A 14,597-nucleotide genomic window follows, 5' to 3' on the forward strand; every position below is an offset into this window, starting at 1 on the left:
ATCTGGCCCCAAACTCAATGGATAAATATTTACCCTTCACCTTTCTAGGCACCAGAAATGACGAATCCAAGCTGTGCTGACTCCTGCTCACAAAAGCATAGCTGTGTCTCAAGCAAGTGCCCGAGACTCAGCCTCTCCAGGGCCCAGATGTAGGACTTATAGAGGAACAGATGGGTCTTTTCCATGGCTGGTGCTCCATGGCCCAGGTAGGAGCTTTAAGGCTACAAGATGAGTGTTTGGGGGAGCAAGGCCATCGACACCTGTCCCAGGGCCCCACCTGCTTTCCAGCCTTGTGTGGGGATCACCCTTCCCCCTACGTGCTGCTGTGACATCTGTGACGCCGTGCTGAGGTCACGAGTCACCATCTGGACCCCACATCTAGGCTTTCTCGGAACACCTCCCTGCCAAGCAGCCCAGCCAGAGAGCACTAATAGCTTGGAGCCTAACAGCTTCTGACCACAGTGCAGCCTGCCCCCTGCAAGCCCTTTGAGGCCCGCACTTCCTTCGCAAACTTGCTTTGCATATTCTGGTCAGAGCTGAATCAGACTGGCAGGAATTAACCATCAGTAACAGTCTAGGTGGCTGCCCTAGCCTGCCAGTGACACAGGCGGGCTGCCGGTGACGGTGACGTGAGAGTACCTCTGAGTCTACCTCAGAGCTGTGGGCAGGGACCCAAGAGGCACAGCCAGCCCCCTCCCCTCATTCCATGGTCAGGGAAAGAAGGCTCGAGTCGTGTTTTTCATTAAAAAATAGTGCTCTTTATTATAAATTACTGAAATGTTTCTTTTCTGAGTATAAATATAAATATATGTGCAAAGTCTGAGTTGAACTGGGATTTGGTTGAGTTTTTCAAGCATCTTCAAACAGCCTCGAAGGCCTGAATGGGGAGAGGAGCGGACTGGAGGTGGATCTTTATAAAAGTGATTGAGGCAAATTGTAAACATTATTCAAAACAACACAGAGAGAAAAAGCCACCCCAACACACAGCTGCCCCACCCAGCCCCATACCTGACTCAGAAAACTTGGTTGTTTCTCCCCTAAACAAGACCAGTTCCAGGTAATTCCATGGCTGCTGCATTCCTGTGAGTGGCCACCGTTGAGTGGCAGATGAAGGTTTCTCCATCACCTCCTGCCTCCCCCCACCCCAGGGGAGAAGAGAGCGCTGTGCAGGACCCGGAGGGCCCTGGGACCTGCTGATTCCGCTGACCAAGAGGTGCGGTGCCTAGGACTGGCTAAATTCTTCCCAGTGACCACTCAGGGTCTCCTCCCTGCACCCACTTCCTCTGGCCTGCAGTCACTGGAGAATCCCTCAGCTCCTCCGCCTGTTGGCTGTGATTGGCTCCTCATGTGCCAATCCCTATCCATGGGACAGAGGGCATTTAAGGCAAGTCTCCCAGCCTGACATAGGAGAAACAAAGAGTCCCCCATCTTCTCTAAGGAAACCTGGGCTCCAAGATGGCTCATCTGTTCATCTGCCTCCCTCTGGTGTTGGAAAAGGTGGCCAACTGACCAGCCCCATCCATCTCCCTCCCACATGCCATTGACTCTTTGCAACGGGGAGGACTCTGGGAGGTTTCACTAGCTGCCCCAAGGGAGAGGAGCCTGGCACCAGAACGGCGCTCTTCAGGTCACCCCTTGCCTCTCTCCCTAGAGCCGGGAGCCACCACTCCTCACCTAGGCTGGGTAGTGGAGTGGTCATTTTTTTGGCCAGCCTGCAGCCAGCCCTCCGCACACCCTCTTCTCTTCCATCTTTCCCCCAGGCCTGGCGTCTGCTCAGGATTCAGCCAAATCCAAGCGCAAACAAGTTCCGTGGGAAAGTTTGAAGATTCCCCTGCGGTTCTCATTAGTTCAACACTCGGAGGTGTCCTCCCTCCCTCCCTCTGCTCCCTGGGGAAGCAGAGGGGGTGTGGAGGAAGGGAGGAGGTGAGGAGAGTCACTTGTCAATGCGATTGTCCCACTGGCCAACTGGATCCTCTTGAGAGGAGCTGGGGGGTGGGAAAGCAGGTGGCAACTTCCCCTCCCCTCACACATTCCAGGTCCTGTCTGCCCCACTTTGCAAAGCCGGGGGCCTGAGGAAGAAGCCTACCTGCCCCTGACTCACTGGGAGCTACCGAACATTGGGGCTGGATTCTTGTGCTTGTGCCGTGTGCCGCGGAGAAGAGGCGACCGACCCAGGCCCTCCTCTGACCCCTTCGCTCTTTAAAGTGGAGCATCGTACTGGTCCAGGAACTCCCGAATGGGTCCAGGCAGCTGGGTCACTTTCTCATAGGAGTCCAGGTGGCCGTTGACGGTCTTCCTGCAGAGATGCTGGAGAGTGGCCACGTTGGAAGAGAGAGGTCGGCTCAGTACCAGCGGAATCTTCTCGCCCCCAGAATAGATGTAGTAAGCTCTCTTGGGGGTACTCCCGGGGAGCGCCTGGGCAGGTGGCTGCTCCGGCACCTCGGAGGAGGGTTCCGTGGGTGGCAAGGAGAAGGAGGGGGCGCCCGGGGGCGGCATGTAGTGGTGCACCAGCTTGAGTACACAGTCAAATCGGGGTACTGGCTGCGTGCTCCGGGGGTCACTCTGCAGCGAAAAGCTGCCCCCCTCGCACTGGATACGTAGGTTCTTGGTCCCTGACTGGGTCTTGACGCTCAGCGTGAAGAAGTGGCGCTGGTCCGAGCTGTCGCGAATAAGGAAGGTGCCCGCGGGCTCGGCGCTGAGCAGCAGGTTCGCCTCGCCGCCGGTCACTGCGCTCCAGTAGAATCCGCTCTCCTGCAGCTTACGCACGGCGTTCACCACCAGCTGGTACTCGCTCTTGGAGCTGAAGGTCTTGAGGCGCAGGCTGGTGTCCAGGGGGCGGCTCATCCCGGCGGCGGGAAACTTGCTGTGGGTGACCATGGCGCACGGAGCCAGCGTGGATCTGCGCGGCGGTGGCTGCAGCTGCTTCGCGGCCTCCGCACAGCGGCCGCTACCGCATCCCGGGGGGCTGCGGAGAGGAAAGCGTCCGGCGCGTGAGTGCTCGGAACCCTCCAGTCTGCCCAGCCCTCCAACCTCCGCCGTGCGCCCGGGGCACTCGGCTGCCCCGCAGAAGGCTGTATCTCAGACCCAGCCACCTCGCGGAGCTCTCCCAACCTCGGTCCCTGCCAGCCAACCCCAGACAATCCCTTCCCCAGCGCGCTCTGGAAGAACACCCGAGAGAAACTCCCGAGTGGAAGTTGGGTCTCCAGGATCACTGCCAGGATGGGGAACGAGACAAGAGCCCCAGGGACGCTCAGGGCGTCGCTCAGTCCGGTGCCCTCAGTGGCGAGGACGAAAAGGAGGGTGACAAACCCGAGATATGTGGGAGAGGGGACTGGAGAAGCCCAAGGGCCCTAGTCCGAGTATTACGGGAACCCGGGATCTTCGCCTCTCATCCGCTCTGCCCCCTACCTCGTCCCCTCCCTACCGGGAATGACCCGGGAAGGGGAGGAGAAACCGGGAAAAGCTCCCGAGCTGGATCGAGGCCCCCACCCTTCCCCACACCGCGCCCCTCCTTCCTACCTAGTCCCGAAGCGAAGTCTCCGGCCTTGGGGCTGCTCCTCCTACGGTCCCCAAGGCGAGGCGGCGGCCAGCAGTGGCCCGCGCTGCGCCCAGATGTTGGCGGTCGTGAAGTCCACAAAGGGTTCCCCGAGCGTGCGTCCCCTCTGGCTTCGCTGCCCCCAGGGCCGATCAGGCGCGCCCCGGGATGGATCAGGCAAAGAACCCGGGCGAAGGGCCACGACAGAGAGCTGGGCCGGGCAGGGGGCGTCCAGGAGCCCGGAGAGGCAGCAGTGGTGAGAGCAGGAGAGCCGAAGAGTGTGAGTTAGAGCCGCCGCCGAGGCCGCGCGCGCGGGTATTTACGCGGCCAGCACGCCCCGCCCCCCGATTCCTGGAACTGCCCGGCCGGTCTTCTTGTAATGTTTAGTCACTACTCTGCACTGAAAGGCTGTGCGCGGAGGGCGAGGGAGGGGCCGCGGGCGGCCGAGGGCGGGCCTGGAGCTGGGGCCTCCAGGACCCGCCGAGACTCACCGAGAGGGAGACAAAGCGCGGCGCGAGGCTGCCCGACCGTCGGGCGCGGCGCCAGCCGTGGCCGAGCGTTCCTGGCAGCGGCCCCTCCCCCGCGCGCTCCGCCCCCAACTTCTCATTCACACTTTCCCCCCCCCACCCCCTCCCTTCTAAGAAGGCTGGTTTCTGGCAGAGGCGGGGGCGCCGCGATGGGAGCGCGCGGGCAGTTCTAGGAGGCCGGCCCGGAGAAGCTCCCGGCACCCCTTCCCTTTTTCTTGGACCCTGCGTGGGGACGCTCCCCTCGCTCCCACCCAGGCCACCCCGAGGTCCTCATTTACAGTTCTAAGCAGCCCCGTGCCAGCCAAAAGGGAAGTAGGGCTATTCCGCAGCCAGCTCACTGGGGACCTAGAAAATGAAGGTGGGGGATGCGCGACACTTACCTGTGGACAGGTCCAAAAGATGAAGCTGGGAGATCCAGAAGTGAAGGAGACCCCGCCTTGGACGCAATTGCCGGGCCTCGGCTCACCGGCCCACTGCTTAGTTCCTTGGTGACAGACGTGGGTGCTAATGCTCTTTGCAGGGGGTGGGGGGTAGGCGGAGGAAGCCGCTAACTATCACCCTATCACTCATCTGAGTCTCCCAACCTGCATGGTGAGCTAGTCCGCCCAGGTGCTCTCGGCTCAGCGGGGGAGCTCGAGGGAGAAACCATGACCCCCCCTCTCGCTCCCGAGTCCGCTAGAGGGCGCACTGGAGTCTTGTAGGCGAGCAGAGTTTTGCAGTGTTTCCCAGGCCCTGGAGAAAGAAGAGGTTGTGGGACTCCTTATTCAAGAACAGAAATGGGCAACCTGGAAGAGAGGAGGTTCACCTTCCAGGCCAGGTTTAAACCTGGGAATAAATGTGGAATAGGCAGAATGTCCACAGAGCAGTTGTCATGGGTTCAGCCCACTGGCAGGTGGCCACTGAGGTGTTAGGACGGGCCCTCCCTTGCCTCTAAGTGTTCGAGTGCCTGAACTTTTCCTGGCGGGGGTACTGGTAAGAGCAGGTGATGGAGGTGAAAGGTTGACTTGCTCCTGGTCATTTGAGTACCTATAAAGGCCTGAAGGCAAGTTTTGCAACAGGCAGCAGGATTCTGGCGCCACCTGAGAACCAGCCAAGTGAGACACAGAGTGGCTGCTCTCCCCGGGCTTCCTGGCCCTCCCTCGTGGACACCACAGGCTTTGTGTAATACTAGTTGGAGGGGGAACGAACAGTAGCTTGGGCTTGAAGGGGGGGCTGCCTGCTCCCCTTCCTGGGGAATCGGTAGGTGCCTCAGTATTTTGGCCCACTCTGCCCAATATGCTCCCTGATGCTGGGGACTAATACTCGGGCGGGTGCACAGCCTCCCTGGGCTCGGGCTTGTCCTTGTTAAATAGGAAGGAGCATAGTGACGCACCCTAGCAATGCCAGTACTCAAGAGGCTTGGGGGCCTCCTTTAGACTATTTCTCAGACGTTGTGCGGACAGACCAGGCATTGTTCACACGTGGAGATAACTTGTGAGAGCGGGTCTTGTCTTCAAGACACTTGCCAGCGGCGCCTGAGATGGATTCTCCCTTCCCCTGCGGACAAGCCCGCCTTCATCTCATCCAGGGAGGGTTACACAGCTGCGTTGACCGTATGCTTCCGTGCTGAGGGCAGTGGAGGACAGGGAAGACTCTTAGGGAATAGCCCTGGAGTTAATGGATGGGAAAGTGCTTTGTAAATTACCGTGCCTTGACAGAAGTCAAGTTCATTCAGCCATTCCACAACCCCTCATTTTGTACCTGATTCTGTGGAGCCTGGGCTGAAGTGATGGGATGCAAGGGCTGCTGGGCTGATCCTGCAGCAGGGAAGGCCATGAGACAGGACTAGTCAATGACTGTGACCCAGTGAGACGCGGTGATGGTTCCTGGGGTGGGGTAAGAGGGAAATAAAGAGAATGGAGAGCTGGCTTTGCCCTTCAGAGCACATGCTGCACTTCCGGAAGACCGGATTGGCTCCCTGCACCCATGTAGGAGGGATCGCTCTTTTTTTTTTTTTTTTTTTTTTTTTTGGTTTTCAAGACAGAGTTTTCCTGTGTAGCTCTGCGCCTTTCCTGGAACTCACTCTGTAGACCAGGCTGACCTTGAACTCACAGAGCTCCACCTGCCTCTGCCTCCCCAGTGCTGGGATTAAAGGTGTGTGCCACCACTGCCCGGCTGTAGGATGGATCTCAACTGCTTCCTGGGAACCTGCACTCATGTGCACATGCCACCCCCCACATATACACAATTCAAATAAAAATAAATCTTGGGCCTTGCATAGTATTGGTAGAGCACACCTTTAATCCCAGCACTCCGGAAGCAGAAGCAGGCAGATCTCTATGAGTTGAAGGGCAGCCTGGTTGACAGAGTTCTAGGCCAGCCAGAGCAGCATCATAATTATAATAAATATAATTAATTTAATTATAAATTAAATAAACAAATGAATCTGAGAGAGGGGGAGGGGGCAGGGAATGGGGCTGGCGCCTTGGGAGTCCTAGCTTGCCTGGAGAGACTCCTTTTTCTGAGCAAGTCCTAACAGGACATGCTGTCAAGAAAGCCTTCACTCGGGCGGCGGTGGCGGCGGCGCGGCGGCGGGGCGGGCAGCAGCGGCAGCGACGGCGCAGCAGCAGCAGCGACAGCGGCAGCAGCAGCAGCAGCAGCAGCAGCAGCGCACGCCTTTAATCCCAGCACTCGGGAGGCAGAGGCAGGCGGATCTCTGTGAGTTCGAGGCCAGCCTGGGCTACCAAGTGAGTTCCAGGAAAAGGCTCAAAGCTACACAGAGAAACCCTGTCTTGAAAAACCAAAAAAAAAAAAAAGCCTTCACTCTGCAGGGCCAGCAGGGGACTCCACTCAGAGTAGAGGGCCAGAGTGTTTGAAGAGGAGATGTGGGACAGGACCTACAGGCATGCCTCTGCTCTCCCAGTGTGGCTATTGTGGCTAGAGAGGTCAGAGCAGCAGATGGACCGGTAAGCTGGGTGCCATGCATGGTCTTAGGAACCTCCACTGCTCCTTGGCTCCATGGCACAGTAGCTGTGTGACACAGTAGCAATGTGACATCACTAACTCTGCATCCCTTCCCTCCCCTCCAAGCCCCCCCCCCCCCCGTTCCTGTGAGGACTATGGTGCTTAGGACAGGACTTTTGAGGCTGCAGATGTGGCTCAGTTGATGTGCTTACTGTTAGAAGTCTCAGAGCCTGGGACAAATGGCTGAGGTCACTATTTAATGCATACCTAGCACGCAGGATGCCCTGGGTTCCATCCCCAGGGAAGCCCTGGGTTCCATCCCCAGCTCCCACCTCTTGTCTCCCAAGCAAGATTTCTCTGTGTGGTCCTAGCTGTCCTGGAACTCATTCTGTAGACAAGGCTAGCTTGAAACTCAGAGATCTGCCTGTCTGGGCCTCCGGGGTGCTGGGATTAAAGGCGTGCGCCACCACACCTGGCTCAACTGCTTTAAATATTGAGGATTCTTTCCAGATTCAGTAGAGATGCCTTGAGATGGATTTTAGGTGGCCAGGCCTTTTTATAACTTTGGCCCCCCTTGCACTAGGAGAAGCTGAAATAAGATCCAGAGGCAAAAACGCAGAACAAAGGACATTCCTTACATTTATAGACTCTGAGGATAATCGGCTCTGAGCTTCGACGGGAAGCAGCCTAGTAAAAATTCCAGATAGGGCCTCAGATCATAATTTAGGAAGCTAATCCTATCACCCCACTCTACCTTTGAAATGCTACATGCTGGGACTTTAGAAGCTTAGGGTACCTATTAAATAGGGTATATGGCCTGGCAGATCTCTGCAAGGGCAGCATCCAGGATCTAATGAGCAAAGGATGGACTCAAGCTAGTGGCTCCCGTCTGTAATCCATGTAATCAAAAGATGGAGGTAGGAAGACCAGAAATTCAAGGTCATCCTAAACTACATATGGAATTTGAGGCCAGCCTGAGCTATGTGAGACACTGTCTCAAACCAAACAACAACCAAAATCATATCCCTAGAGGCTGGAGAGATGCTGAGTGGTTAAGAGCACTGGTTGCTCTTGCAGAGGATCCAGGTTCAATTCCCAGCACTCATGTAACAGCTAACAAGTGTCTCTAACTCGAATGAAGATTTGATATCTGATACCCTCTTTTGGCCTGTACAACTACCAGGTATGCATGAGGTACATATAAATGCACCCAGGCAAAATACTCATACACATAAAATAAAGATATGCAAAACGAAAAGCAAAAAACAAACAAAACTCACAACCCTGTGTCAAGATGACACTAAATATCTCCTTCCTAGCCGCCAACTGTCAGAATGTGGTTTCTCTGAAGCGGATGATGAACGAAAACCTTAACTTTCCCTGAGAAGTGCATGGCCACAGGTGCAGTAGCCCATGTGTGCTGTGTGGCCGCCCACCCGCCACCCCCCAGCTTTGCCTACCTGCTTCCCTAGGAAGGAAACTACCTCTCCCGGGCTGGTTGATTTGTACTTTCTCTTTACAACTAGGCATTAAAACCACCACACTCATCAAAATGTTCTGACCGCTCTTGAGGGAAGATGTTGCATTAATTTCCTTTGTGTGTGTGTTTTGAATTTTTATTTGTTTATTTTTGCTTTTTGAGATAGTGTCTCTCTATGTAGCTTGGCTGTCCTGGAACTGGCTCTGTAGACCAGGCTGACCTTGAACTCAGAGATCTGCCTGCCTCTGCCTCTTAAGTGCTGGGATTAAAGGCAAGTGTTACCACCACCCGGTATGACATTTTAATTGTTGTTTTAAAATTAAGTGTGTATGTGTATGCCTACCTGTGGGTATGTGCACAGAGGCCAGAGGCATCTGGTTCCCCTGGATCTGGAGGTTAGAGGTCACCATGAGCAGCAATGGCTCCTAACCACTGAGCCCTGGGTTCATATCCTCTGTGAACCTGGAGCCTGGCACATTGAAAGTCCTCAATGACCCTAAGGGCCAGCGTGTGTGGATTTCTGTTTCCTGTGAGTCTTAGATGCCACAACCAACATTCTTCTGAATTGTTGGTTTCTGGGTTGGATGGTGTGGGTTCTGGGAAGCCCCATGGCTAGTTTACTGGCGATTATTAGACTGCTAATCTGAAGATAAACAGCCTGGAAAAGTGGGAGGGGACACTTGGTTAATGCAGGGCACGTTTCCAGGGACCCACTCTAGGATAAGGACTTGAACTGAGAGATGACAGACCAAGGGCAGAGCTCAAACGCGGTCTGCATCCCCTCTTATCTGCTGGGTAGCTGAAAGGGAAAAAGAGCCAATTATCTCGGTCTGGCCCCTTAGCTCCACCTAGCATTTTTCCCGTCTAAGGGATCAGGAGGCCACCACCTTTTTCTAATCTCTCCTGTTGCAGAACTTGGATGCGTTCAGAATCCCATTTCCAGGCAAAGGTGCAGGGTCATAAAAAACATAAAGATAAGCATTTGCAGTCGAGAGGAAGAGCCCTGTGGTTTCAGCTGCCAGCCTGTGGCAAGGGACATCTGCTGAGATCATCCTCTGAGCCCAGAGAGGATGGGATGCTGGCGCCTAGGCAGGCAGGAAGCAATGGTATGACTTGGTGGCTCCAGGTGCCATACTTACCTTGGGCACAGATGCTAAGATCACCACTTTTGGTGGCCAGATCTGCAGCCACAGGGTTGGGAGGCTTGCCTCAGATCATAACCTTACTAAGACCGAGTCCAGGGTGCTCTGTCTTCAAAGATATTGGAGACTGTTTATGTGTGGCCATCAGGTCCATTGTTCCCAGCTCCATGCTAGTTTATCACCTACATCTGGGAATACAAATCAGGAATCAAGATGTCCAGAAACTTAGTCTAGTACGGGACAGGCGCCTGCTTTTCTGTTACTCCACTTTTTCTGGGTCAACCTGGAAAGAGAGGCAGGGAGCCTGTTTCTCCTGTACCCCCTGCAGCTACAGCAAGGCCCCCCAGAACCCAGGCCTGCCTTGGGTGCACCTCTCAACTGCAGCCTAGGTTCTCTCTCTGCCCTCCAGGGTTGTTTGAGGAGCAGGGGGAAGGCTGGAACAAGTCTGTCACAGAGAACCTTTCTCATTCAAGGAGAAGAGCTCAGGGGTCACATATCAAGTTGACCCCGATTTCTTCCTTTCCGGTTGCTAACAATCTGAAGGGGTGGAGGGAGTCGAGGACAATGGCCTGTGGCCGGGAAGCAACATTCCAGTTGGCAGGCCTTTGTTGCAGGCAGGAGGGGCCTCAAGCTAAAAGAAAAGGTTTGCGGGTCGGATGTCTGTGGGGCGGCCACTAAAGAGTCCTTTCAAGCTTGACATTCCAGGCCCAGCAGCCTCTGGCGTTTCCCAGAAAACTCAGAGGAGGGGAAGAAAAAGAAAACACTTCAGCAACCCACCACACACTCACTCAATCCTCACTTCTCAGATTCCTGGTGCCCTCCAGGGACTGGGTTGGCCTGAGTGCCAGGACCCCTGCCCTGGGGACCATTCCTCCGCCCACAGAGAGATTGGGGGGTGGGTAATGGGTATATGTGGGTTGGGTGCTGGAGGCGGACGCAGAGAGAATAGAATGGGGTGCTGAGAAGGGGAGTTTCTTCCTGTCCATCACAAAGGAGTCCACAAGTTCTGAGTTGGGGGTAGAGGGTGAGGGAAGTCAGCTTCCAGGCATTTACCCTGCCATCCCATCCTGCAAACCAACACACCCTGCTCTGTCCAGGGATGGGGTGGGAAGTGTCTATTTGCTCAGAAGCACCCACAAAGGCCAAGCTGGGGCTGCACTAGGGAACAGACGGCAAGGCAGCTGGGCAGTTCTGGGAAGCCAGGCTGCGGTGAGCCATCTGGGTTTCGATGCAAATGAGGCCTGGCCACATGCCGAGAGCAGAAGTGGCTGTACCCGGGGAGGAGAGCCCAGCCTGGGTGGGGTGATGAGCTAAAACAGACCGGGAAGGCCTCCAGAGAGGCCACTGGGCTGCAAGGCTGGGACCTGGCGCTAAGGACAGGTGCTCCTCACCCAGGCAACGTCTGCCCCACCTTCTCTAGGTGAATCTCAGGTGCCCTCCGGAGCACCTGGCCTCTGAAGGAGGCACTGCCATGCACCTGGCTTCACTGAACCCCAGGCAGGTTCAAAGTAGAAAGACAGGCCTCTGCCTCCCAAGGTCTCAGGCTTCATGGTGGACAAGTGGGTCAGGTGAGAGGCTGAGGCTCTCTAAGGATTGACCTTGAGGCAGTTTCCCTGACCCCCCTCCCAATATGGGTGTTGTTTAGAGGTTTTTAAATACATTTATTTGTATGTATGCATAAGTGTCGCTGTGAGAATTTGCATGTGAGGGCAAGTAACTCCGGGAATCAAGAAGAGGATCTTGGATCCCCTGGAACTGGAGTTATAGGATGTTGCGTTGTGAGGCAGCTGATAGTGTTGTGCTGGAGGTGAACTCATGTCCTCTGGAAAAGCAGCATGAACTCTTAACCACTGAGCCCTCTTTCTAGCCTCCTTGGAGTATTTTTGAGTTTTTAAGAATTTTCCCAGGCTGGCCAGGAACTCAGATATTCGCCTGTCTCTGCCTTGAGTGCTGGAATTAAAGGCCTGCCACCACCTCCTGGCTAATTCTTTAACTTGTATTTGTTTGTGTGTGTGTGAGTACATGTGACCCACGCAGCACACGGGAAGGTCAGAGGACAACCCATATGGATCTGTTTTCTCCTTCTGTTGTGTGGACCTGGGAATCAGAATCCAGGTCGTCAGGCTTGTGGTCATCTCACCACCACCACCATTATCAAAGACAGGGTTTCAATCCCAAGCTAGCTTTGGATGTAACCAAGGATGACCTTGAACCTTGCCCTTCCCCTCTCCCTCCCCAGAGCTGGGATTACGGGCACTCACATTTGGTCCACCTTATTTATGCAGTGCTGGGAATTGAACTCAGGAATTTGTGGATGCTAGACAAGCACTCCCCCACTGAGCTACGTCCCCGCCCACTGTGTATTGTTTGGAGTTTCTTTTTCTTTCTTTTCTTCCTTTCTTTCATTTTCTTTTTCTTTTCTTTCTTAATTTTTATTAGTTCCTTTTTTTTGTTTGTTTTTTTGTTCTTCGAGACAGGGTTTTTCTGTGTAGCTTTGGAGCCTGTCCTGGATCTTGCTCTGTAGACCAGGCTGGCCTTGAACTCACAGAGATCCGCCTGGCTCTCCTGGCTGGGTGTAGGCCACCACCGCCCAGCTAGTCTTTTTATTTTTTGCGACAGTCTCTCACTTTGTAGGCCTGGCTTACTGGAACTTACCCTGTAGCCCAGGCTGACCCAGAACTCACAGAGATCCGTCTGCCTCTGCCTCCCTAGCACCGGGATTAAAGTCATGCAACACCATGCCCAGTTCAGTTACCGCTTGCCTCTTATTTCCCATTTATTTTACAAAATCATTCATTTATTCCTTAAGTGGGCGGGTAGGTCAGGGACTGAGCTGGCCTCAGTAATTCATCAGTCTGGGCTTAGGTCTTTCCTGGCAGGACAAGCTTCCTCCACAGTTGATATCTGAATTGACTAATTTTGACGCTGCTAAGTGCCATGAAGATGTCATAAGCCTGGCCTGGTGACCCAGGTCTGTTATCACCACTACTAGGGAGGCTGAGGCAGGAGGACTGAAAGTTCAAAGCCTGTTTGGCCTACAGAGTTCAAGGCCAGTTTGAGACCCTGTCTTAAAATGAAAAGTAAAAGAAGGCTCTCTGTGTGTGTGTGCGCGCGCGCGCTTGCCCAGCATGCAGAAGGTTCTATAGTCAATGCATTGTGGAAAAGCCACAGTTGTCCCCCTGTGGGAAACCATCCAAAGGGACTTCCCTGAGGAAGTGACAGAGATAGACTGATGGGAAGCTGAAGTGTCTTGTCTGGAGAAGTGTCCCCACCTGGGCCACACTGGGGCCCAGACTGCTCATCAAACCCCTGGGCTTTCCCTGGAGCCTGGCTCCTTTGTCCTGGCTGACTTTCTGTACAACCAGGCAAGGGAAAGACTCAAGGGCCTGGCTCCTCACCAGCCCAGGGCACCCAGAGCTCTGTTGTCCAGTGTCTTCTGGGCTCACATCTGCTCACACACCCTTCCACTTGCTAAGCAGCTACTCAATGTGATGAGAAGTTTCAACTTCATTCTGTCCATGGGAGGTGGATCAGGGCTCCTTGGAACTTAGTCAACTGAAAATGCAGTGGAGAAGCAGCCATTTGGGACCACGTTTGAAAGGCACAAACTAGTGGCTGGGTTCTCCTGTTCTGTCCTGTGCTTCCCATTCCCTAGCATTGCCTGGGATTTTGTTGATAGAAACATAGGAAGTGATAGCCGGGCTGAACCACAGTGTGTAAGTGGATTGGTTCACTCACATAGGATTAAATCGTAATTTTTTTGAGACAGCATTTAAAACCTGGAAATGAGCCACTGAGAAGGCTCAGCAGGTCAAGGAGCCTGCTGCCTGATGGTTTGAACTGGACAACCCAAGCCCACGTAAAGATGAAAGGAGAGAACCAATACCACAGCATTGTCTTCTGACTTCCCTATTTGTGCTGTGGCATGTTCGTGTGCACACACACAGAGACACAGAGACAGAAACAGAGACAGAGAGAACAAGCTGAGCATGGTGCCACACATCTGTAATCCAGGAGTTCAAAGTCACCCTTGATTACACAGTGAATGTGAGCCAGCCTGGACTACATATATGCATAAAGTAAAATAAGTAAATCTTTAAGAAACAAAGGAATGACAAAAATCTGGAAACCTTATACCTATATTTTGGGGCTCTGGCCTCTGTTGGTGGGCCTGCACCCAGCATGGTCCATTGGTGGGCCTGCACCCAGCATGGTCCATTGGTGGGCCTGCATCCAGCATTGTCTACTGGCCCTTCATTGGGACATTGGACTCTCCAGCCCTAACCCTCCTCCAGTGCAATTGTCTTATCCTTGCTCTCCTTGGCCAGGAGTGTCAGGGAGCCAGACAACCACTCAGCCTGGCCCTGTGTTCCAGACTAAAAGGCTCTCAATCCCCCTGCCTTGGCCTGGCCTACTCTGCCTCTCTCTCAAGCCAGACTAGTACTTATAGGAGGACCCTCCTGATAGCCTCTCTCTCCTGTCTCATGGGCCAGGTAGGCAAAAGCTGGGGAAGGTAGAGGCGGGGTGTGCTTCTGAGGGGACCCCTCAGATACCTCTCTGGCTACCGAGTGTGATGCCCTGGGACAACTGGCCACAGATGGCTGTGTTTCCCCATGTGCTGGGCTGCTGGGTCACAAGGCTTTATGGTGCTGGCTGCTTGCCACACCACAAGAGGCCAAGATTCCCCTGAAACCAAGAGTTGCATTTCTCCTCACATTGACAGAGAACCAGGATGCTCTGCCCTGGAGGCGTTTCCAGAAATTTGGGTTCTGACTTCTTGTTGATTAAATCCCAGAAGAGGCCCAGGGCTGCCCTGTGGTGAGGTGGCCATTGAGCAATAGATGCTTTGTTTTGCTGATGACAAGATTTTTCGACATTGAAAAGCTGAAATGATAAGTGGGCAAACCTTGACCAGCAGCTCCCTTCTTGGGTAAGGGAGGTGGCTGCTTTAAACTTCCATGCTGGAAAGG

The 14,597-nt window shown here is 54.3% G+C and overlaps 1 protein-coding gene across 1 annotated transcript; it reads right to left on the reverse strand.

Annotated features, from left to right (window-relative positions):
• Positions 1–735: 735 nt before the first annotated feature.
• On the reverse strand, positions 736–4,079 carry Socs3 (suppressor of cytokine signaling 3). Its single transcript, XM_028892581.2, has 2 exons — positions 3,520–4,079; positions 736–2,965 (listed from the first exon to the last, which is right to left on the reverse strand). Exon 2 carries the CDS (start codon positions 2,875–2,877, stop codon positions 2,200–2,202), a length of 678 nt encoding a protein of 225 aa, XP_028748414.1. The 5' UTR covers positions 2,878–2,965; positions 3,520–4,079; the 3' UTR covers positions 736–2,199.
• Between the last annotated feature and the right edge of the window lie 10,518 nt (positions 4,080–14,597).

The sequence above is a fragment of the Peromyscus leucopus genome, chromosome 8b (genome assembly GCF_004664715.2).
Source record: "Peromyscus leucopus breed LL Stock chromosome 8b, UCI_PerLeu_2.1, whole genome shotgun sequence".
NCBI lineage: Eukaryota > Metazoa > Chordata > Mammalia > Rodentia > Cricetidae > Peromyscus > Peromyscus leucopus.